The sequence below is a fragment of the Eubalaena glacialis genome, chromosome 16 (genome assembly GCF_028564815.1).
Source record: "Eubalaena glacialis isolate mEubGla1 chromosome 16, mEubGla1.1.hap2.+ XY, whole genome shotgun sequence".
Taxonomy (NCBI): domain Eukaryota; kingdom Metazoa; phylum Chordata; class Mammalia; order Artiodactyla; family Balaenidae; genus Eubalaena; species Eubalaena glacialis.
The window spans coordinates 16,198,741-16,224,411 of NC_083731.1; the positions used below are offsets into that span (position 1 = coordinate 16,198,741).

At 37.0% G+C, this 25,671-nt stretch overlaps 1 protein-coding gene across 1 annotated transcript in view; it reads right to left on the minus strand.

Moving 5' to 3' along the window:
- Positions 1-25,671, minus strand: part of GPC6 (glypican 6) — a 1,059,846-nt gene that overhangs the window by 523,778 nt on the left and 510,397 nt on the right. The window contains exon 3 of the mRNA XM_061170848.1: positions 2,999-3,390. Within this exon, the coding sequence (XP_061026831.1) occupies positions 2,999-3,390 (392 nt within the window). The remainder of the gene's footprint in view (positions 1-2,998; positions 3,391-25,671) is intronic.

Sequence of the window (25,671 nt, forward strand, 5' to 3'; positions counted from 1 at the left end):
AAAGGCTGCTATGAATCCTACACATATATTTGTACACATGTGAAACAGTATGTCCAGGGGTAGAGTTGCAGTTTTAAGATATGCATGTGTTCAATAGCACAGGTATTTTCAAATAGTTATTTAAAATTAACTTGCTCCATCCAAAGCCTGCAAAAAGACAATGTTCGTATCTGAGACGGCAAGAGCAAGTTTTAAAAACAGTTATGTTGACGTTGACAAATTAGTCCTCCATTTTTCTGGTAAGGAAATTCCCCAAACGTTGTGTCAAAACATTTGTGTCAAACTGCTGTGTTTTGCCAAAGAGCTAAATTTTCCCGTCAAAACAGTTAATTAGAAGCTATTAATGATGCCTTCCTAGATTTAAGAAGCCACTGTAAGAGAAGAGAGAAACTGAAGGAAAATATATCCCCCAAGCCAAGGTGCAGGAGATAAGGTAGTTTGTGGATCGCTATTTGGGAATTTTGCCTTGAATTCCTTAACTCTTCTGCAATCATTTCACAAACTCTAACTCACTCAGTTAACAGACAACAGGGAAACTTCTGATATATGAAGGGCTAAACGTCAAACACAATTCTTGCTTCTCCTCCTAATATAGTTAGTCTTGTAATATTTTATTCCTATCACAGAGAATGGTTTGGGTGCCGTAAGTCATCATCATAAGCACCCAAATGGTACTAGCAGATCTGTATCTGATTTAGTCAGCTACAGACCATCTGGTAATCATTAGGTGAGAAAGTTCACTGATAAAATACTTAAATCCCTGAGTCATAAATTATTTGAGAAAAAATTGCTTAGCTTCTTTTAAACCAAGGCTATATATCCACATCCATCTCTCTCTCTCTCCATCCATCCATCCATCCATCCTTCCATCTATCCATCCATCCACCCACGCACTAAAAGGCAGTGACCAGATGTCAGCATGGGATTTATGATTTGAATAGATTAGGGCTAATGAAACTCAGGTCAGAAAAGCTAATATCTGCATAGAACAGTAAACATTCATAGTTACACGACCACAAACTACATTGCAAACCCACAGCAGCTGTTCTGCAAATGAATGTTGGTCATGAAGAAATCAAGGGAAGAAAGATCTCAGGGTTGCTGAGTATATCTCTCCTCACATCTGGAAAAAAACTAAAGGTCATACTCTACTGATGGTTGGCCCATGATATCAACCTTTACCATGAAGGTGGACACGTTAGATTTTGGTACACAAAGACCTCAGAATGAGACAGTCAGGGAATGACAAAGGGGAGGTGCCATTTCCGGGCTGTTGTTAATGCCATCTTCTGAGAAACAGGAGAGAGAGTCAGTCAGTCAGCAGCAACCTCTCCTCTGGCTTTTTAGATGCTTTGATAGAAAATATTCTCTTACCTCACTGAGACCTCCCCAGACCAAAATATATGTACTTAATCATTATTCACACTCAGGCAGACTCTAGATAAACAATCAGGAATATTGCATATATCAATCCATGCCTTGAATTTCTTACCTCACGTTTCTCATTCTTCAATAAAAGCAAAGACTTCAATTTGAAGTCACTGTGACTAAACTTTTTTTTTAAACAAAATCTCTCTCAAGCATATATGGAATATATATTTATTTCTTATATCTATCTATATTTCACAGACTTTCCCAGATAATCATATTTCCTCTTATTACTCCACCTGGCCAACTCCTTATTAATCCACTTTTGGGGTTCTATTTCCTTTGGTATCTAGAATGTTGTTGATTTTCAATAAAAAAATTGTTTTTAACATCAAAGTTATAGGCCCTTTATATTATTAAATCCCTTGTGTTTATCCTCATCAGAGCATTCTTCCAAATAATCTTTCCATATGCTCAAGTAAACTTTTTAAGAATTGATAATTTAAAAAATGGATTGCTATGAATTTTACAAACAGAGCCATAGAGAAAAATTTTTAAGGGTATATACATCTTGATACCAAGATGTAAATATTGAGGAGATTAAAGTGGGGAAAAAAGAAACATGGCAGGATGGTACTAATAGTTATAAAAAATATGTGGCTCTTCGGCACGACCTTGCAGTAAGAAAGTAATATTTAGCAATAATCTTTGTACAAACATGACCTTCTTGGGGTGACATAATACCAGACTTCTGTTATCTATTGTTTTAACTTTACCTCTTAAAGTAATCATCTTTCAGTTTATTTGTTGGACTGCCCTCATAAATGGGCAAGCTCATCTCATAAGAACAGTTGAATGTCAAGGAAGAATTTAAACGAAGGCATATATCCTCTACACAGGAAACACTCAATGTTTTAAAAACAGCAGTGGAAAAAAAAAAAACCCTTGCAGTAAAGGTTTAGAGACATCCTCAAGGAAAGGCACAGACGTGTATTAGTGATTTATCTTTCTCATAAGCCCAACGCAATACACGGCATTGAATTACAAAGATAACGGATAACAAAAAGAATTCTCCGCCAGATTCTACACTTTGTATTCATTAGTCCTCCCTAATCCAGTTCTACAGGTGTCAGCTCTTCTTTTACTAGTAAGGAATTCGGCCACTTTGACAAGGGTGATGAAGAAGAAGAAGAAATGCCAGGTGCTGGTGTTCGGAGCAACAACTTGTCTCCACTTGCCAGCGCCATAAGACTGTCTCCTTGGGACTTCCTAGAGGATTATAACCTCCGGATGGACTGTTTCATGAATATTTATCATCCTTAAAACTGATCAGAAATGCCAGGTGGTCATGGTTACAAGACACCTGTTTTCGCGCATTTTCTGATAAAAGCTTCTCTGCTGAATTGCTGATAAATATTGACATTATGTTTCAAACCACATGCAATGGCTTGAAATCCTGGCTTCTCTCACACGAAGAATTAAGCTTTACCATTTAGCTGATTTCTCTAAGAGCAAGAACCACTGTAAGTGAGAACTTTTACCTTGAATTTCTTTTTTAAACGTTGGTTTTAAAAACAAACAAAAAAAAAATGAGAAAGACCAATTAGAAAGACAGTAGATTTTCAATTACCTTGGAAACTCGATTTGCAACTTCTCTGCCCACGGTCAGCCCCTGGACAAATGTCCGAGCAGCAATGAAGGCGCGAGTGACCTGAATTTTCAGCTTCCGGGGAACATCTCCAAATGGCTTCAGCTGGTCCGTGTATTTGCTCACGCACTCCAGGTAGTCCTCGCTGAAGTGATACTGTGGGTTGATCAGCTGAAACATTCGTTCCAGGAGCCGAGCCCAGAAGTCATTGAGCATCTCCTCCAGATTCACATTGCCCCCGGTGTAGTATCTTTTCAGCTCTGTGAAGAGGTCCTGGAACACTTCCGAATTCTGCATGTACAGCATGCCATAGGTCCGTACAAACATATCATTTAGTGACTTCTCTGCATTTTCCAGAAGCTCTCGGAAAAATTCTGCAAATAAAACAAGAAAGCAGTCGTAAATTAGCAAGATCTAGGAAGTCCAAGACATCTACTTACCTTAAAAACAACTGCTTCTAATGGTTATTTTCACAGAAAAAAAAATGTATCCTGTGATTAAGGTATCAACGAACTGATAATATTTTAAATGAGATTTGACCTACATCTATGATCTTCTCTGAGTCAAAGAAAACAGAAGATCATGGGATTCTGTCTGAAAGAACATCCATTAACATTAGGAATTTACCATTTAATACTCCTCCAAAAAGGTTCAATTATATTTCCATTTATTGTCAATTTTAGAAAATCCTATGGTTTCATATTAACTCAAATCAGAATATGCGGCTAAGTATTGTCATTAATATAATAATAAATGCATAACTGATAAAAACATTTGCTCCAGTCTATTTACAAATCTGTTCTACCACCAAATTCAATTAAATTGCTTTTATTTGGAAAAGTTCATAAATGGGATATTCAAATTAATGTAATATTGGGACTCTTTGTAGTTGCTATATATAGCAATCAATTATCAGTGTTTAGAGATTCATAATGCAATTAAATGCACTTAATGCCAAGGCTATAATAAACATAATTTAGGCTGCCATCATGCATAAGAAAGTTATGAAGTACCATGCATTGTCATCATATGCTATCACTATCATTTTATAGCACTTGAATAAAATATAGGCATTTGGGCTTTCTGGTTAAGAGGTTCTAAATGAAAAAGAGTCTACCAAGAAATGACCTTTCGATCCTGCAGTAGCACGTGAGTGTTTCTGGGAGTAGTAGGAGGCAAAAAAATAGGATGGCAAAAACAACGTCCCTGGTTACTGGTAGGTCCTCATATTATTCTCCCTCAAGACACAGTTCATATGTGTATGATACTTATTCATTTGCACAAATGAGCCTGGGTAGAGCAAGCTCAAGTTTTATCCCATTCAGAGAATGTGACTGGGGGTGGGAAAAAGGCTATGGAAAGATCGTTCTTCTGAGTCTGTAAATCCAAGTTACCAACAACAGAGTAATTCTGCTTTACCTCCTACAGTTCCCTCTTATTCCCGGAAGCTATGGCCCCTCTCAGTTAAAGCCGGGGAAAAAGCAAGTCCTGGATACCTCAAGGAATCCCAGTAGGAATCAAATAAAAACCTCTTTTTTTTTTTTTCTGGGGGCTTGCGGGATTCATTTCCTGAGATGCAGAAGAGAAAAAGCAATGACTCTATGAATTCTATGGAAGCTACACCTAATTTCCTCTTTATCAGATAGAGAAGCACTTGATTTAGCTACTTCAATTCCAAATAATACAGCATTGAATCACTGTCTTGATAAAACGGTGTCTATAATGGTGATTATTTTGTATTTGTTTTCAAATAAAACCAACACACTAAATCTTAAAAAGGACTCTGTTCAATGTTTATCCTCTTACTACGAAATAATACATTTTTTTTTCTTAAATACAGAAATTATGTTGCTACAGTGGTAGCAAAAACTGAGGGATTATCTGAAAGTCATGGCTTATCGCCCCTGTGTCATCTTGTTCAAGGTACCAAATAGTTCTTATTTTAATTTTTCCCAAATGTAAAAATCAGGCTAAATAGTATTAAACCTCCCTAATCTTCAAGGATTCATTAAGGAAAATCACTTCCGGCAAAAATGTTCAAAACTGTCAAAGGATTAATTAATCAAAATATTTATATATGCTATATGTCTATGTTATTTATGATTTTTTGAAATAAGAAACATTTCAGAAGTTTTTCAGAAATTTACTAGTAACTTATATTGTCCTAAAATGGAAACTATATTAAATTATTAATATTAATATCAAAGTATAAAAATATCATAGTAAAACCTTTCAGTCTTGAAACCAAGGATGAAAATAGCTTGGCCTTGTTCATATAGGAGCAGAGTGAAAGGTGTTATAATTGTGAAAGAAACTATGAAAGAATGGAAAAATCACCGAATTGAAAAATACTAATATAATGAGACTGGAAAGTAGATTTTCATCACAAGCTCAGGATAGCCTATTCATTTATCTTCTTTTTGAGGTCAATTATTTTGTTGGACTCTGAAATAAAAGCTTAATTTACTGAATACAGAGTACTGCCTTCAGCAATTAATAGTCAGTAATCAGTAGTGTGGTCTGGATTTGCAAGAGAAAAAAAAAAAAAAAGAAAAATCTTCTGGTTCTCATTGTTCTCCAAAGATTTCAGGTATAAATCCTCCTCTGTAGGGATGAAAATTTTGTTTTTTCTTTTACAGAAGGTAACATTCCTAGACTTTTCCTCTCCTGACACGGGGAAAATTAAATATTAGGCTTATGACCATTTTGTAGCTGAATAGTTAAAATTAGATTGCCCACTCACTGTGCTTTGTGGTTTGTGTCTTTATGCCTAAATTAGTATCATAATTGAATATAGAAACTAAGTTATCAGATTTCCATAAATACGGCTCAAGAAACATTTTATTAGATTCCAGGATTAAATTTGTGTTTAAGGGTGTGTCACTGTCTCAAAAGTTTGCTCTTAGCTTCAGTGGTCCTCAAAAGTCAAGTTATTATTCCGTGTTCAAAATCATTATACGGTTTAGTGATCTCACAGTCAAAGTTAATACTTGGTATTGAAGGATGCTAATGCATCAGGCAATTACGACAAATGTTGGTACCCTAAAGTACATTGATCTTAGACCTTATGAAAGATGGGGATCTAAGGTAGTGAGGCAAAACTAATGTCCTCCAAAAAATAAGTATTCTCATTTCACTTTTAGCATGCCCACAGACTTAAACTTCCACCTTTTGAAGGGTGACTCTTTGAACAAAGTATTTTATGCTTGGATGAAAACTGTCTCAGCAAACCAAACAAGATGGGGATTTGGAAGACAGTTATCACACCCATTTTGCTGAAAAGTATTATGCCCAAACAGCATAGAGAATAAAATTGAAGAGCCATATAAGGAAAAAAAAAAACCTCAATCTAACCCTTTGCTTAATGGGAGAGGTCAAAGCTCACAGTGGATAAAGGCTTCAGTCAACAAAAATTCTCATCTGTAAGAGTTTGGCAGATGAAGATGTTTTTTAAAATTTTTTCCTTCCCCAATCACAAAATATACATCAAAGGTGGTTGCTTAGGGCTCAGTTATGCTTTATAGATGCACAAAAGAACTTCTTCCAGCCAGCAGTAGCCTCTGGGATGATTTTATTCATCTAGAGGGGAGATCTGGATGTGAACATCTGTTTGCTGCAGGGCAGACTGCCCCAAGTGGGAGAACAATCTTGTAGATAAAAACCACCACTGTTCCAAAAGCAAAAAGAAAGTCTATGCATGCCACGGATCGCTTGGAGAGGCCTCTTAAGGGGCAAAAATCAACTCCTAGGAGCCAAAAGGTGCCCTAAGGATATCTGAGAAAGGCTTCAAATAAAGCCTCCAAATGAATGGATCAAAATGTAAGGTGCACACAGGACCAAGGGGAGGTGCAAGCAAGAGGAGAAAGGCAGACTAAAGGCTCTCAAGGAATCTGCAGTCCGCACAAAACAGCAAAAGCTTGGCCCATTTAAGCTGGAAGTGTTATCTAGTTAATATTATCGTAGGGGGATTGGGCATGGCAACTGGATCAAGCACTGTTTAGCATTTACCTAGAAACTGTAGCATCTTCCTATTCTATTCTCATGCTCTCCAAAACACTTCTCATTGAAAGGTCATTTAAAATGAGTGCTTCAGATGGTGGTGTAAATCCACTTCATCCCAGAACCCAGTGAGTGAAAAGCTTTGGTCACTGGTGTCAGTGGAGACTGTATCTATGCATGATCACAGACAGCATCTGTCTCACCAGGAGAAGCAGGTATATTCAATTTGCTTCCCTAAACCCACATATTTGTGTTGCGTGTATTACTCTCGTAATCTCTTTCTTTCCGCCCTCCTCTCCACAAAAGCATGCTAAATCAGTTCAGCCAGACCAGAACCCAAGCTTTGGCTAAGGAAAAACCTCAAGTTGCTGGCATGGAGGGTAAATGATTCAGAAAGCTGGTATCCTATAAGGACTATGTTTCATAGACACAGGAAAGCTACCACCCTGTCCCTGACCCAGGCCCTTTTCAAGGTTAAGTGACTAGGAGAGTCCTTCACTCTGCACACACCTGTCAGCTTTCAAGTATATCTTCTGAGATGACTTCTCCTTTCAAAGTCTCCTTGCTTACATCATAACCTGATGTGACCAGCAGGGAAATGCTGGGTTAAGGAGGAAGAAGAACCCCAGTGCCATTTACTCTATTCTCCGGTGGACTTACACATGGTCCCTAAATGACCCACCTCTCCCCACTCCCCAGACGGTGAGACTCTATAAGAAGATTGGTGCTGCTCAGGGAGTCCTTGCCACATGCAATGTCACCCTTGGCAGGTCATGGCTTATGTGGAATGGACAGCTGGATGCCAGTCTTCTACATCAGGGGTCTCTGCCTCAGGACTGTTGACATTTTGAGCTGGACAATCTTTTTTTTTATTATTTTATTTTATCTTATTTTTTTAAACATCTTTATTGGAGTATAATTGCTTTACAATGGTGTGTTAGTTTCTGCTGTATAACAAAGTGAATCAGCTATACATATACACATATCCCCATATCCCCTCCCTCTTGTGTCTCCCTCCCACCCTCCCTATCCCACCCCTCTAGGTGGACACAAAGCACCGAGCTGATCTCCCTGTGCTATGCGGCTGCTTCCCACTAGCTATCTATTTTACATTTCGTAGTGTATATATGTCCATGCCACTCTCTCACTTCGTCCCAGCTTACCCTTCCTCCTCCCCGTGTCCTCAAGTCCATTCTCTACGTCTGCGTCTTTATTCCTTGGACAATCTTTTTTTTTAAATTAATTTTTAAAATTAAAAAATTTTTTTTATATTTATTATTATTTTTTTTGCCCCACCATGCGGCTTGTGGGATCTTAGTTCCCCAGTCAGGGATTGAACTCGGGCACTCACGGTGAAATCACTGAGTCTTAACCACTGGACCACCAGGAATTCCCTGGGCTGGACAGTCTTTGTTGGGTGTCTGTCCTGTGCATTGTAAGATAACAAGTAGCATCCCTGGCTTCCGCCTACTACATGCTATTGGCACATCCTTTCTCCAGTAGTGATGACAAAACTGTCTGCAGACATTATCAAATGTCCCCCAGGGGGACAAAATCACACTCACCCTACCCACTCGGCACCACTCTTCTACTGATAAATTCCAGAAGCCTAGAAATAGGCTATCAGTACATTCCGAGAAAAAGCCAGCACATTTCTAGACCTCATCAGCCTCGCAATTTATTTACAAGATGAACTTGAGGTGCTGTGTGTGCTTTAAGTGAAAGGAGCTGAAACACACATCATATTCACAGGTAAGGCTGTTGGTGACCAATACTACCATTTCCATGTATGGTGCCTGTCGCAGGGTAGGGCCTTAAAAAGTGGTGACTAGGGGCTTCCCTGGTGGCGCAGTGGTTGAGAGTCTGCCTGCCAATGCAGGGGACACGGGTTCGAGCCGTGGTCTGGGAAGATCCCACATGCCGCGGAGCGGCTGGGCCCGTGAGCCACAACTACTGAGCCTGCGCGTCTGGAGCCTGTGCTCCGCAACGGGAGAGGCCGCGATAGTGAGAGGCCCGCGCACCGTGATGAAGAGTGGCCCCCGCTCGCCGCAACTGGAGAAAGCCCTCGCACAGAAACGAAGACCCAACACAGCCAAAACTAACTAAATAAATAAATTTATTAAAAAAAAAAAAAGCGGTGACTAGTGAACGAACAAATAGATGGTGAACATGAACACCCAGTGAAATACATCCTGACTCCACGTGGACCGGGCTCCTCTTAGATAGTAGTAACTGTGGGAGAGAGATGCTACAACCATATCTTAGAGCAGACATAACTGATGTGCCCTACTGTCATCCTCCAAACTCATGTATTTATAAATATATAAACATTCATACCCTCCCATGCTCCACGGTCATGTGCATCTACCTGTAAAATGCCCTGTGGCCTCTGCTCAAAAGCATGGTGGTTATGGAAACGGCTCTACCAGACCCTCGCTTCCTCTCTGGACATCTCTGCCTGTTCTGAGCCACGCTTTGCCTGGCTTCACTGCTGCCCCTCCTGCTGCTGGTCCTGCTGGGCCTTAACCCCACGGCCCACGATCTCACCAAACTGACCGCATTCACATTCACTCGCGCACTTCATTTAGGCAATGGCTCGCATGAGTTAACTCTTCAACCACCCTGTCTCCTACACTGCACTGAAGCCTCCTTCCATCCAATAGCTAGTCAGATAAACTCAGTTTGGAACTTTGTTGTTTTCAGTAAGCAAGACAATGCCACGTTTTATTTCGTCATTATTCAGGTTAAATAATTATATCAGGGAAAGAGGATAACTATTTTGAAGAGATATCCTATTATATCATCTTTGTAGTTTTTCTTAAACATCAGTTGCGTTTTTGTGTAAGAAACAGACCCTCAGTAGGCATTTTTAAAAATTATGGGGTTGGGGCTTCCCTGGTGGTGCAGTGGTTAAGAATCCACCTGCCAATGCACGGGACACGGGTTCGATCCCTGGTCTAGGAAGATCCCACATGCCACGGAGCAACTAAGCCCGCGAGCCAAAACTACTGAGCCTGTGCTCTAGAGCCCGTGAGCCACGACTACTGAAGCCCGCGCGCCTAGAGCCCGTGCTCCGCAACGAGAAGCCGCTGCAATGAGAAGCCCGCTCACCACAACGAAGAGTAGCCCCCCGCACGCAGCAACAAAGACCCAATGCAGCCAAAAATAAATAAATAAAATAAATAAATTTATAAAAAAAAATTATGGGGTTGAAATTAAATAAAATGATTTTCAAAATAACAATTTATTCAACAAGGGAGAAATCAGAATCTGTAATTACTGAGACAAAGTTGCTGTAAGCAAAACTTCATTTGTGATTTGCCCCTTCTTTATCTCTTAATTCATACTTTCTCTTGCTCTGTGTGTGTGTGTGTGTGTGTGTGTGTGTGTGTGTCTGTGTATGTTTTCATAGATTATGTTTATTATGTTATAATAAGCATTATGATTTAGTCAGTCAGTTCATCCCAGGAATTAATAGAAGCCTATATAATTTCAAAGTGAGTTAACAATAGTAATCTACAGATTTCCTGTTTGAGGGATTATTATAATCAAACTGCAGATGAGGAAATTGAGGCCCAGAAATGTTAAGCAAGTTGCCCTAGACCACTAAGCTGGCACACGACCCAGAGCTCCAAACCACTGCTGACAGGGTGAGTTCTAAGAGACAATAGGACAGCAGGGCAGCTTTGTAGTTTACACGAAGTCCAATTTTCACACTGTGATTTGAATAATCAATGAGAAGTATAATAAACTCCTGGGACACTGGGTAAAATCATACTTAAATATAAATTGCAAAGTGCATTCTAAAATCAAATCTAAATTATCTTTTAAAAATAATTTTCATGTGTGATTATTTTTCCACTAATACCAATTAGCTAATGTAGATAACTGAGACTGGAGAGCACATGCAAATCCCTAGGGTTGGTATATCTTCCTCAAAGGAGTGGCTTCCACTAGAAGAAAATCAGTGACTGAACCTGTGATTATAGCTACAGTGCCCAGAACAGCGACTGGTATGCAAAAGGATGCTAAAAATATTTGACTTCACATATGTCCCATTTTATAACATATACATACACGTATATTGTAGATATTGTTTTATAATAACATGTATACATTATCAACAAATACATTTAAACATTTGAATAAATTCAAACAAGAAAAATATAAACCAACAATGGCAAAGACTATGGGAACAAAATGCTCCAAATATTTAATATCCAGCCCTTTACCAAGACATTTTGTCAATCCCTGGCATAAAGGGTCAAAATCCTAAGTGAAATGTTTTAAGATAAATTAATCAAACAGAATGTATTATGCCTTTGAATTCTTGTAAGTAGGAAGACAATTTAATTATTAGTCTGTTATCTCTTAGTAGTAGGATAAAAGTTCTTTCCTCCATTATTTTACCTTATATGTTAAAATTTGCTCTGACAGCCCTGCAGCCTGTTCACCTCTTTATATTCCCCTGCGAGGTAACTAAAATCCAAAAGTAAATTCTTAAATCACTTAAATGATTTAGAGGATTTAGGTGACTTTAGTGATTTTAAAGTAGACACCCTAAATTTTTCTAAGCTTGTGGTTTAATGAGTCCCTGGAGATGTTCATGAGGAGAAAATCTTACAATAAACCTGGAATGTAAAATAGACAGTATAAAAATGAAAAAGGAAAAGAAAAAATAACACTCTACTCTGATACTAGGTTAAGGTTAAAAAAATAATACAATTTTCTTTTTCAAATTTCTTTTCATTATAATTAATGAAAATAAAAATTTAAACAATCTTTTAACATCGTACAAGGCCCTACAACAAAATAAAATGCTCATAATAAATCTAGGAGAATTATTTTCAGAAAATAATAAATATATCAGTTGTTTAAAATGTTACAATACAGAAGTCAAAAGTTGTTTGCTATATTAATCCAAAGGTTATTTTCATTACATTACTCCCATTGTATGTTGGAAACTCTTATAAACTAGATCTAAATAAGTAGAAACGTAAGAGTTCTGGGGAAATACTTCTAATCAATAAGTGAGGGAAAAAAAAATGCCCAAAAACTTAGGATACAGTAAATGCATTTTAAAACACATTATTCAGTTCAACTGGACATCACCATTCTATATTCTTCCAAGGTATCTAATCAAGTTGACTAGACTTTTCCATGAAGAAATTTTTAATGAAAAGTCATCAGTTTACAATCATGAGTATTTGTTAAAAATAACCAATATCTTGCAACAAAGTCCTTTAATTCAATACCATTAAGGTAAAGTCAGCTTAGACCCAAAGCCAGGAGATTTTTCAGAATCAGGTGTGTAATTCAGCTGCAAAAAGAAAAGTTACCTGAAAGCAGCACTCTGTAACTGGCTGATATAGGGAGATTTGAAGCAATAGAGCAGTTTATAGAAATTGTTGATTTGAATTCATATTTCACAAGGTGAAATTTTTTCTATACTTAGTGATCCTTTACACATTAGATTGATAAACGTTTTATTTCTTGGTAGGTTATTTCTCCCAAAGATCTCTTTTAAAGTAAGAAAGACTGATTAGGCCATTTATGTTCACAAGGTGGTATAGATAAACTATTAATGCTGGGAGTCATGAATTAAGTTTGAAAGTTGCTGACAGTTGCTGCCAAAAGCAAACAAGTGCTTTGAGACTGCAGATGGTATTTGTATCTCACCCTAAGTAACGCATATGAAATTGAAATCTGGGATGTTTTCTGAGTTCACCTTCGTCATTGTGCAGCTCCTTAGCTTTGGCCTACGGACAGTGTTCTTTAGGCCTTGCCCAACACCCTGCTTCCATTTTTTTCTGATGACATTACCCACAGCATGGAGTATATGCTCTCTTCATAGTATATTTCTCTCTTTACAAATCCAGTTCTTTGTCCAGCTCCCCTGACTTCTTCACCCAACTACTCATTGCGCCAGAGGGTAGAACACACCTCTCCAATATCAAACCACCAAAGGTGAACTCTGGGAAGTGGGGCTAAAGGTAGTTTGTAGGTGAAAAGTCAATGATAAGGACCTGGGGGTACTGGAACAAGAGATTATGTAGGCTTTTAGAGACAGTAAGGAAGAAGAGCCAAATGAAATTTACTTCTTTTTCCCTCTTGGCTGCCCATTAAAATCACTTAAAAAAAATCTTGATGCCCAGGCTGCATTCTAGACTAAACCATAATCCATCAGAGTGAGATGCAGGTATCGATATATCTTCAAGCTCTGCAAGTGATCCCAAAGTATGGCCAAGATTGAAAATCACTGCAGCTCTTCTCTGTTCTCTAATACTTTCATTTTAGGTCAATGCATGATTGATGATGAAATGGGCAGGGAAAGGAGGAATAATGATGGAGGGAGAAGCCATATTATACATCAGGAAAGACCCTATTTTCTCCTTCCCTTCACTTACTTTCCCTTCTCTCTTTTCTTGCAGTAGAAAATTAGTGTTCTGGTCTTGGGAAGGCAGCCAAGCATTGGTCAGTGTCAAGAGTATGTGAAGAGCACCGGCAGTGGTCCTGGGGGATAAGAGTGTGCTAGTCTCTTTTCCTTTGTCTTCCATCTCTTTTTCCTTTTCCACCACTTAACACCCTCTCCCCAGTCACCCTCTGCCTTCATTGATTACAGGACAAGGGACTTATCCCATGGTGAGGGAAGGAGGGGTACAGTATGGGAAGAGGGAGGAAGAAGGTCTGATAATGTCCAAATTAATTCATGACAAAGGGAAATGGAATGATTACAAAAGTCTAATCAGGGCATCATTTAAGCACATAACACAGACAACAGAGGAAGAAGTTGTGTATTGGGAAATGCTGAGTTGCAAAAGCATAATTAAATATAACAGTTTTTGTGAAAATATTGTATCTTAATTTAACACTAACTTATTAAGTGGTATCCTTTCTGGCCCATCAAAAATCTGCAATACCAAAAACATGTGAAAAGTCCTGGAATAAAAAGGACTTTTTTACTTTGCTTAACAGATGTTTAAATGAAAGCAAAAGTCAGTACAAAGTATAAGTTTTAAAAAATAAATCAAATAATAATATATTCACATATTTTGCTATACCCCACTTTCAATTTTGAGTTGTTTTTAACTATCTACATTTTGCAAAAGAAGAATGTTAACCTTTTTGATATCTACTACTTGTCTGTTTCTTTTTTTTTTTTAAAAGAAAAAGGGAAATGCAGGATACCTCTAATAAAAGAAGATGGTTCAAATGCAAAGTAAGGTCAAAACTATGTGTGTAAAGATATTCCTCCTTTATTTATTTTAGCAAAAAGGAGAGAAAAATTAAAAATCCCCGAAGAATGACTAATCCACACTGTAAAATATTATGTGACGTTTATAATTATTTTTAAAGAACATTTAAAAGCTAACTCTTAACTAAGCACTATGAGTGAGCTGCTGTTCAAAGGGCTTCTCATGTGTTAACTAATTTAATCTTGTCAGCAACCCTATGAGATAGTTATTATTATCGTCTGAATTTTACATTTGGGGAAACAGAAGCACAGAAAAGTTAAGTAACTTACAAGGTACATAGCTAACAGGTGTGTAGCTGGGATTACAAACCCAGGCAGTATGGCTTCAGAATCTACAGACTCTATAGATAATATGAGAATTGAAGCTTATAAATTTAGAAAACTCTTTTTAAACAAATATAATACAAAATTACAAATACAAAATAAGGCATAGGACCTTGGATAGGGTCTATTCAAGTGAAGGGTCTTAAAACATAAACTTTACCAGATTCATGGGAAATCTACCTCCAGTATAAGATATGATGACAGAAATTGGTAAGATATAAAATGATACAAAAGGATGTATCAAGTACAATCCCAATTTTGTAAAAATAAATAAATAAATAAATAAATGATAAACACATACACATTGAGAAAAACTTAAAAAATACATATGCAAAAACAGTTTACAATGGGTAGAATGTTATGGCTTATTTGTATTTTCTTCTCTGTACATTGTTAATTTTCCAGAGCTTGTACAATGACTATAAATTGCTTTTATATTTGGAAAAAAACAATAGATATCATCTTAACATGAAAAGCCCTCTTAAACACAAAAATATTGCTTGATGACTGAGGGGAAATACCTAAATGCACAGAGAGGGCCGAAAATAAACAAGAAATTTACTCAAAATTACAGACTATACCAGCAAAGTAGAAGGAATAGAATTTGAGTCTTTTGACTTTAAATCTAGTGGATTCCTACTGATTAGTAAAAAGGACTTAATTAATAAAAAAAGAAATAAAAAGTACAGCATGCTGGCTATAAAATAATGCTCTCAGTAATGTTAGGTAATTATCTATTAATATTAAAAACATCTACACTTTGGGTTATTGAATAAATGCTCTGAAAAATACAGATAATTTCTATTTATTTCTAGATGGAGAAAGGATTTCTCTAATTGATGTAATCAGTATTCAACAAAATTCCATTGTTCATTATTACAGATGTCAGCTCAAACTAAAGAAAAAAGACCATCAGTTTCAGATTTCAATTATTATGAATTTAAAGTCATTGTCTTCTCTGAAGAGCTTTTGGTGGGCATTGGATGAACATTAGCACAGGATGATAAATTGTGTAATTCTAGGAATGTTTCTGTAAACATCTGACAACAACAAAAATGTAAAGAAAGTCAGGGCAACTTCCAACCACCTCTGTCACTCACCACATGCTTGAGCTTGTTGGACAAGACTAAGAGATGGCACAGCCTCCCCAGGTCATACCTTAGGAATCATTTGATTCCTTAAATCAAAGGGAAATGAATGTCAGCCCCACTTGGCAGCATAGATGTTTAATTCAAATGTAACTATATTGTTTTGATGAATGCATAAACAATGGATATCCTGGTATAGGTGTATAATAAAACTTACAGTATTATTGTGTAAGATATAAATACAGATGAATTAATTTAACTTCGATCTAAATTTGCTTGAAATTGGTTACATTCACTTTGCCAGTCATTTACCAGATTCTTCTCAAAGAAAAAAATACTGAATTCATTAATCTCATGTTGTATGACGGCTATTTTACTTTTATAACATCAATCATTTGGAATGCAATGAACAAAAACAATTATTATTAAACACTTCATAAAATATCAATTATTGAGTGTCATATCTTTTATGAAATTCTACAATGTTGAATGTACGCATCCTATTTCTCATAACGTCAAAATTAAATTAACCCCTAGATAAAGGACATGCTTATTTTGATCCACTGGTATGTTTTAAATTTACAAAAAACTTTTAGATGACCTCTATCCCAACTTCTGAATTATATAGATTGTATGTAAAAGTCCACAAAAGAATATATTCAGTTAACTGTAAAAAAGTTTTACTTGTACCACAGGCTGATTATTTTAGACTTTATTGGATATTTTCTAATATTTGTTCGTTATTAGCCATATGTTATATAGTGATATATCACTCTTATTTTTATTCTGATGTTTGTCATAAAAACCTCCCCAAAGCAATTAGCAATAGTTTTAAAGAAAGTATCTACATATTAGAAATTGATCTCTACAAAGGGTAGTCTTAAAACAGCTCTGATTTAGGGGGACTTCTTTAAAGGGCTCTGCAAAGCTTCCTCAATATAGCAGTTCTTCATTTTTTGTTTTGTTTTGTTTTAAATACCCTGACCTAGGAAAACATGGCTTGTTGTGAATGACTCCCTCCATGGCCATTCCCCCCTCTCTTTTTGAACTGCTGATGGTAATGAATCTCCTTCTTCCAGCTCCAACTGCTGGATTCAGTTATCATCAAGAGCAGACATCAACCAGCACTCTTACCTTGCTCTGATGGATAGACTACTAACCTTTCACAAGATTAGAGACACAGGGTGCTCTGGAGATAATAAAATTCAAATAGGTTTATTTCAAAGGGCAATCCAATCTCGCTTTTGTTCATGGGTCACTTGGCAGATCATTTGCCAATGCAGTTTTTGTGTCTTTCCAAGCCAGGTTCTGGTTCATTGTGCCAAAGATGTCAAATTAAGTGGGCTGCAGAAGCCATTTCCAAAGTAAGACGAGGAAAACTTGAGAATAACATTATTTTAGTACATGTGACAAAAACTCTATTGGCCATAATTTTAATTTTGCTTAAATTATACCTACTGTACTAAAAAAGTAAATCAAGGCTAACCATGTTGACAACACCAATGGCTTAGTATAACTGCCAGTATTGTGATCCTTAAGTATAAATTCCAAATGATAATTCAGAGATTTCCATTTCAAATAAATGCCTAATGGAAATCAAAACCAAGAGTTAAAACATATGGTGCTTTTTGAATATTACGAGGGTATCTGTTTAAAATTTTTCTAGAAATAAAAGTCAAAGAATATTAAATGAAATAAATCAAGAATAAGTACTACACACATATGAAGAAAAAGATCAGGACCGAAATCTATTCCTCTAAGAGCAATGAGTAATCCTTACAAAAGGCTTCATGTATTTTTCCTGTCCATAATGTCTCATTATTTAAAATTACCTCTTCCATATACAAGCCTGCAGTTAACTCCTAATAAGAAAATGAGAAAGGAAAACCAAAAGGAGTTCCATGTTAAGAATACTCTTAAAATGTGTTACTTATCTGTAGGATAACATTAGCATACTATTATGGAAGGTAAAATATTCAAATTTAAAGAATGCTAATAATTTTATACTACTATACCTGATACTGATGATACATGTGTATCATCACTTTTATAATTAATTTTAATCCTTAATTACATATTTTGCAATGTAGTATAAAAGTTTTGTTCATTCTTTAAAAAAAAGAGTTTTACAAAGTGAGAAAGTTAAATTTATATATATATATCTATATTTAAATTGTAAAAAGTTCTTAAAATTTTAAATGTTATTTCATTAAAAGAGAACTTCGCAATTACCTATATTTTCAATTTCATAGCAGAACAATTTTCCCAGAGATATTTTTAAATCAATCATAATTGATTATCCTTACTGTGTTTTACTAATTAAATAAGGCTTTGAAATGAAACAATTATAATCAATTGTATATTCAAAATAAAACATTTAGCTGGGCTGTTTTGCTCTTTCATTTCAATAATGCAGCTGAAGAACATCTGACAAATTCTTATTAAAAATAAATCTGAGGGCTTCCCTGGTGGTGCAGTGGTTAAGAATCCGCCTGCAATGCAGAGGGCATGGGTTCAAGCCCTGGTCCGGGAAGATCCTACACGCCATGGAGCAACTAAGCCCGTGCGCCACAACTGCTGAGCCTGTGTTCTAGAGCCTGCGAGCCACAACTATTGAAGCCCGCGTGCCTAGAGCCCGTGCTCCGCAACAAGAGAAGCCACTGCAATGAGAAGCCCGTGCACTGCAAGAAGAGTAGCCCCTGCTCGCCGCAACTAGAGAAAGCCCGCGCGCAGCAACAAAGACCCAACGCAGCCTAAAATAAATAAATTTATGAAAAAAAAATTCTGAGACTACATTCTCCAAAGAGGTTATGCAAAATTAGAGAATGTCATTTAGATTATTTTAAAGATGTTTTAAAATTTCTTGGAATAATCACTGTATATTCTTATTTATTTATTTGGTAATATGAGATTGATGAGGTTAAAATTGTTGTCTTGTACGGAGACACAGGAACCACCAAGCTGTATTCTATCTTCTCTGTGCAGAAAAACTACAATCTAACAGTTTGCAGAATGTTACCTAAAGCAGTCCTATCAGAAGAAGGGATATGAATGTCCAAAGCACTGCCTCTGAGTTAGATTGGACATACATCATGACATAATTAGAAAGATGCATCAAAGACAAATACTGGGATTCTCTTGGTTTTACCAAAATTTGAGATGTAGGCATATGCCAGTCACTCTTAGTGCCTCATCTATAAAATGGAAATAATAATAGCATCTTCCTCATAGGATGTTGTAAAGATTAAATGATATATTGAAAGTAATTATGAGAGTGTCTGGGTCATAATAAGGAATATATAATTGTCAGCTATTATTAGTACTGTCTCAAGAATGAAAACACTTGTTAATAATAACCATGACCATTATTATCCATTTAAAAATCTATATTTGGTGTATAAGACAACATTATTTTTCTCATCATACTAGCCCAATGAGGTATTATGAAGTATTTTTTTATTGGTTCATAATATTATGTAAGTTTCATGCATACAATATTATATTTAGACTTCTGTATATACCATAGCATGCTCACCACCAAGAGTTTAGTTTTCATCCGTCACCATACTGTTGATTCCCTTTACCCTTTTTGTTCTCCCCCAACTCCTCTTTACCTCTGGTAACCACTACTCTGTTCTATGTAACTATGTGGATTTCAAATTATATTACAAAGTTATAGTAATCCAAGCAGCATGATACTGGCAGAAGAACAGACGTATATATAGGTCAATGAGACAGAATTGAGAGCCCAGAAATAAACCCACACATATACGGACAATCAATTTATGACAAAAGAGCAAAGAATGTACAATGGAGAAAGGACAGTCTCTTCAATAAATTGTGTTGGGAAAACTGGATGGATACGTGTAGAAGAATTAAACTAGACTACCATCTCACACCACATACAAAAATTAACTCAAAATGAATTAAATACTTGAATGTAAGACCTGAAACCATAAGACTCCTAGAAGAAAACCTAGGCATTAGCTCTTTGACTTCAGTCTTAGCAATATATATATTTTTTGATATGTCTCCTCAGGCAAGGGAAACAAAAAGAAAAATAAACAAATGGGACTACATCAAACAAAAAGGTTCTGCACAGCTAAGGAAACCATCTACAAAACAAAAAGACAACCTACCAAATGGGTGAAGATATTTGCAAATCATATATACAATAAGGGGTTAATATGCAAAAATATAAAAACTCAGACAACTCAACATCAAAAAACCCAAATAACTCAATTGAGAATGGGCAGAGGAGCTGAATAGACATTATGAAGTATTTTTATTGAGAATGGCCCCCCCAAAATGTATTTGGTGGCAAAAATAGATGTAATATACTAGTTGTTGTGTGACATCCTTATGTAGGGGAGCAAAATTTGCCACCCCAAAATATGTCTCTGGCATGAGGATTAATTTAGATTATTTTTAAGGCCCAAAAGACTTAGGAAGAAACTTTGACTTCCCCCCTAACCGCCTAAAAGAATTATATAGATAAAGGGCCTGTTCCCAGAATAGAGCTATCGCCAGAGATACTGCAAATGTGGGCTAGGTGGGGTGAGGGAGACTCTTAGAGATCAGAGTCCGATCTCTATCCCTTTGTCTCTGTATGGCCCAGCAAACAGTTACCAACATTTGCTTTTGCATCTTCATGTCAATTGCCTTCCTCCCCTTTGAAGTCCCCAATCCCTTACCCTCAATATCCTCTTTTGTCTTTAGCTGAGGATGGCCATTTTGATGAGTTACTCAGTTCTCCTGGGTCTCTCCCATGTATACATGTTATTAAACTTTTGTATGATTTCACCCTGTTAATCTGTCTCATGTCAATTTTATTCTTAGACCAGTCTAAGAACCGAGTAGAAGAAATTTTCTGCCTCCCCAGCACTTGATCAAAAAGATAATTTAATGTCAAATTAAATATATTCCTATAAAAATTATGTATCTATTATTCTCTGTTGAGGTGAACAATATCCTCCTTCTATAATTGTGTGTGTACATCTTTATTGTCACCTCTCTCTGTTTATGGTCTTTCAGTGACTGAAGCTTAAGAGTAACACCCCTTCACTGAACATATAAAAAGACTGAATAATCGAACGACATTGTTGATCTATGTTGGTCCCGGCTCAGACATGCCTGGTATCTTTCCTTTGCAACAGGAAGTGTGGTTTGGGCCAGAGATTCAGTATAAGAGGCAGAGCAAGTAGTTGATACTAATGTAAACAAAAGCTTTGTTTTCACATTTTGCATTTATGGAATTTAGTGTTATTTATTTATTTTGGCATATTTTTTAGTATTAACCACTCAGCAATTCCTTCCCAATTAGTTTAGATCGCAATTCTAATTTCTTAAAACTCATTTTGGATTCCTAATCCTTTTTTCAGAGATTCTGGCAAAGAAGCTCCAACAAACCTGACTTTGCTTAAGTCTCTGAACATATTTTATGTTCTCTCATGAAGCCATTTATTTAAAACAAAACAAACAAACAAAAACAATAACAGATCCATAATCAAACCTGTGGAAACTTCTAAATAACCACAAACTTGTCCTGATACTCTTTATTGACCAAGCCTAATAACATTTTCCCAACATCAATATCTACCTGATTATTATTCCATCCAAGCCATTTTTTGCAAGCTTGTCAATGACCATTCCATGTGAAATAGCACTGATAACTGTGCAAAGGTCAAACTGGGCTGTAACCAGTGGGTCTTCCAGTCTATAGGATCAGTCACTTTGTCAAAGAGGGAAATTAGTTTTGTTTGGCATGGCTTGTTTTTGAACAGTCCATGTTACCTGTTAGTTTGTTATACTCTGGGTGCTTGCAAATTGATTGTGGAATAAATTGCTCCTGACTCTTTCCAAGAATGGACCTTAACCCTACAGGTAATTAATTCCCAGATATTTACTTCATATTCCTTCCTTACAGTCATCTGCTGTGATTGTCCTTTCCCTAGTTCTCTGGATCTGTGCCAGTTTGCCATAAATCTGCAAATTCACTTAAATGAATACAAGGTAATTTGATGTTGCATTTGATTTGGCATTAAATGCTACACAGTTGTTGACTTCAAAGTCAAATACATAGATCTTCATTGCTTAGGAAAAGAGGAGGCATTTGTTCTGAATCAGTTTGAACATGACCATGCAGTCAAGTTCAGATCTATAGAAACAGATACAGCATTAAACAAATTGGTTATAAAACCTTTTCCTTATCATAAGTATATAAATAGGAAAATATACATACACATCTAAATAAGATGAATAAAAACTTAAAGCAAATTTTGGGCTTTTGTTATATATCCTGCTGTGGTCTTTTTCAGATCCAGGCATCAGCTAATGTTTTCCCCAAGAGCAAAATTACTTCCACAATACTCAATATTGCACACTTGACTTTGGGCTTTGGACATTAATTTTGAACTTCTTTGATTTCAAGAGGTTGAGTCAGATCCATCACATTTCTGTAATGTCCTTTTTGTGAGTGTGTGGTTTAATTATAGGCCAGCCTCTGAAAGGTAGCACAATAACAATTTATCAACTTGTTTTAGCTCTCCCCTGAGGAAATGTCATCTCTTACTATATGAATTTCAAAGCCAGCCAGAGTGTCAATGGACCTCCGAAAAACAGTCACATTCAAACAAAAACAATCTTAAAACCAAGACACAAATCATTTCAAGTCAGTTTCAAGTTAACACAGGCTTGAAGCTCTATTATTCCATGTGGGTTTGTGTGGAAATCCAGGGCAATTTACAATACAAGGGTGGGGTTCTATGTTTAATTTAGAAAAGTGATGGATAAATTAGGAGGTTGGGATTAACATATACGTACTACAATACATAAAATAGATAACCAGCAAGGACCAACTGTATAGCACAGGGAACTATACTCAATATTTTGTAATAACCTATAAGGAAAAAGAATTTATATATATAAATAAGCCCTGCAAGGGCTCATGAACAGCAATATAGGCAGCAAAGCAGGGAAGAAGTGAAGTGGTAGGGGGCACATATATGCAAATACTCTGGATTCAGCAAGAAACAACTAGAGAGACCTTGATGGGTGTTAGTGAAGTGGCTGTCAAACATATACTATGATGGGGGAAGAATATCTTGCTTGTGAACTAGAGATATTAATGCCAGGATATTCTTAACTATTCTCACCCAAAGTTGGTGAGGGCCAAAGACATCCACATTTTATGCCATGCCCCCTAAAGTCACAAGGTTTTAAATAAGAGCTGTTAATTATGCAAATTGATTTTAAAGGCAGTCTTCATTGAAATGAAGAAAATTAACCCACTAATTATATCTTATAAACTTATCTGTTGATTCCCCCAATTGAAAATGATTCTGGGAACTAGTTTTTTTTGCAGCACAAGGACTGTAGCCATCTGACTCAAGTGAGAATCCATCCTATTTAGCTGTGAGGAGTGGGAAGGATAGAGGAGGAGTATTTGCAGTGTAGTCCGAAGAGTGAGGAATGTTGAGAGTTGCAGGACCTACAGTAAACCAGTGCAATCCACTTTTTCCTTTTAAAATGGATGAATTTCTACTTTCTCCTGTCTTCACACACTCCCCTATTTTCTTGCTCTCCCCACCTCTATCCTATCCATCCATAAGTCCTTTTGTTGAGGTTTTCAGGACATGTACAGAATCCAACCACCCTTCACTAGCTCTGCAGCCCGCACCGTGATCGGGCCCCCCTCATCTATCACCTGCCTCATGGTAACTGTCTCCTAACTGATTCCTTGCTTCCATTTCTGGCTTCCTACAATGATGTTCCTATTTACTGATGATTTCCACACCCTTGCCCAAAACAGGAAGCTCAAAAGGACAGGGATCTTGGCTGTTTGGTTACATGCACTGAGGAAGCTCAAGCCCCAAGAAGAGTGTCTGAAACATAGTAGGTGCTCAGTTGATATTTGTCAAATGAATTTATGCCCTTTCATAGTTGCGGGAACAAAACCTACTCACCAGAGAAGTTCCGTTCAATCATATGCCCTTCATTATAAATACGCATAAGATCAAAGCCTGGACTGTGGGAGACACATAGTTATTGATAGGGATTAAGACTTTAATTATTATATGAAAGACGTTGGTTCATGTTACAGGGAATTTAGTTATCGAGCAGGTTGTTTGGGAAAGACTTGTTTGGGATAGAAGATGCTTGCTGACATCACATCAAACAGAGGAGTTATTGTTTGCATAGCTTAAAGATGAGGCTGACTCTTGCAATTTACATAACCTTTTCCCTCCCTTTGTTTCTGTGTCCCTATTAACACTCACTAAGAGTCGCCATTTTATTTTCTCTCAATGACTGGTACAAAGCAACACAACAGTGAATTTTATGAGAAACACATTTTGCATAATATTACATAGATTAGGATGAAATGTTCTAATTTTTCGTTTCTTCCTTGGAACCTACAGATAGAGCTATCAAGTGTATATTACTACCTCATGAACTTAAATAAATCTTGTCTTTGCTGAATAAATTATAAACATTCGAAGCTGAGGTTTTCTTTTTTTAATAAATCTTTTTTTAAAATTAATTTATTTTATTTTTGGCTGTGTTGTGTGCGCGGGCTTTCTCTAGTTGTGGTGAGCGGGGGCTACTCTTCGTTGCGGTGCGCGGGCTTCTCATTGCGGTGGCTTCTCTTGTTGCAGAGCACAGGCTCTAGGTGTTCGGGCTTCAGTAGTTGTGGCACGCGGGCTCAGTAGCTGTGGCTCATGGGCTCTAGAGCGCAGGCTCAGAAGTTGTGGCGCACGGGCTTAGTTGCTCCGTGGTATGTGCGATCTTCCCGGACCAGGGCTTGAACCTGTGTCCCCTGCATTGGCAGGTGCATTCTTTTTTTTTTTTTTTTAAATATTTCAGCTTACTTTTTTTTTTTTTTAAACTTTGGGTTTATTTATTTTATCTATTTATTTATTTATGGCTGTGTTGGGTCTTCGTTTCTGTGCGAGGGCTTTCTCCAGTTGTGGCAAGTGGGGGCCACTCTTCATCGCGGTGCGCGGGCCTCTCATCATCCCGGCCTCTCTTGTTGCGGAGCACAGGCTCCAGACGCGCAGGCTCAGCAATTGTGGCTCACAGGCCCAGTTGCTCCGCGGCATGTGGGATCCTCCCAGACCAGGGCTCGAGCCCGTGTGCCCTGCATTGGCAGGCAGATTCTCAACCACTGCGCCACCAGGGAAGCCCCGGAAGGTGGATTCTTAACCACTGAGCCACCAGGGAAGTCCCAAAGCTGAGGTTTTATAAGCAAGAGATTGTTTGACCCCTGTTGTATTACACAGACATGGGGGAGACTCAGGAAAGTGAAGCTTGGTGGGAATGTAAATTGGTGCAGCCACTATGGAGGACAGTTTGGAGGTTCCTTAAAAAACTAAAAATATAACTACCGTATAACCTAGCAATTCCACTCCTGTGCATATATCTGGAAAAGACGAAAACTCTAATTCAAAAAGATACACGTACCCCAATGTTCATAGTAGCACTATTTATAATAGCCAAGACATGGCTATTGACATGATGAATGTCACTGACAGATGAATGGATAAAGAATATGTGGCATATATATACACAATGGATTATTACTCAGCCATAAAAAAGAATAAAATACTGCCATTAGCAGCAACATGGATGGACCTAGAGATTATCATACTAAGTGAAGTCAGTCAGACAGAGAAATACAAATGTCATCTGATATCACTTATATGTAGACTCTGAAAAATGATCCAAATGAACTTATTTACAGAGCAGAAATAGACTCACAGACATAGAAAACAAACTTATGTTTACCAAAGGGGGAAGGGGGAGATAAATTAGGAGTTTGGGATTAACAGATACACACTACTGTATATAAAATAGATAACCAACAAGGACCTACTGTATAGCATAGGGAACTATATTCAATATCTTGTAGTAACTTATAATGGAAAAGAATCTGAAAAAGAATATGTGTATGTGTGTGTATGTATGTGTGTGTGTGTGTGTGTGTAGACACA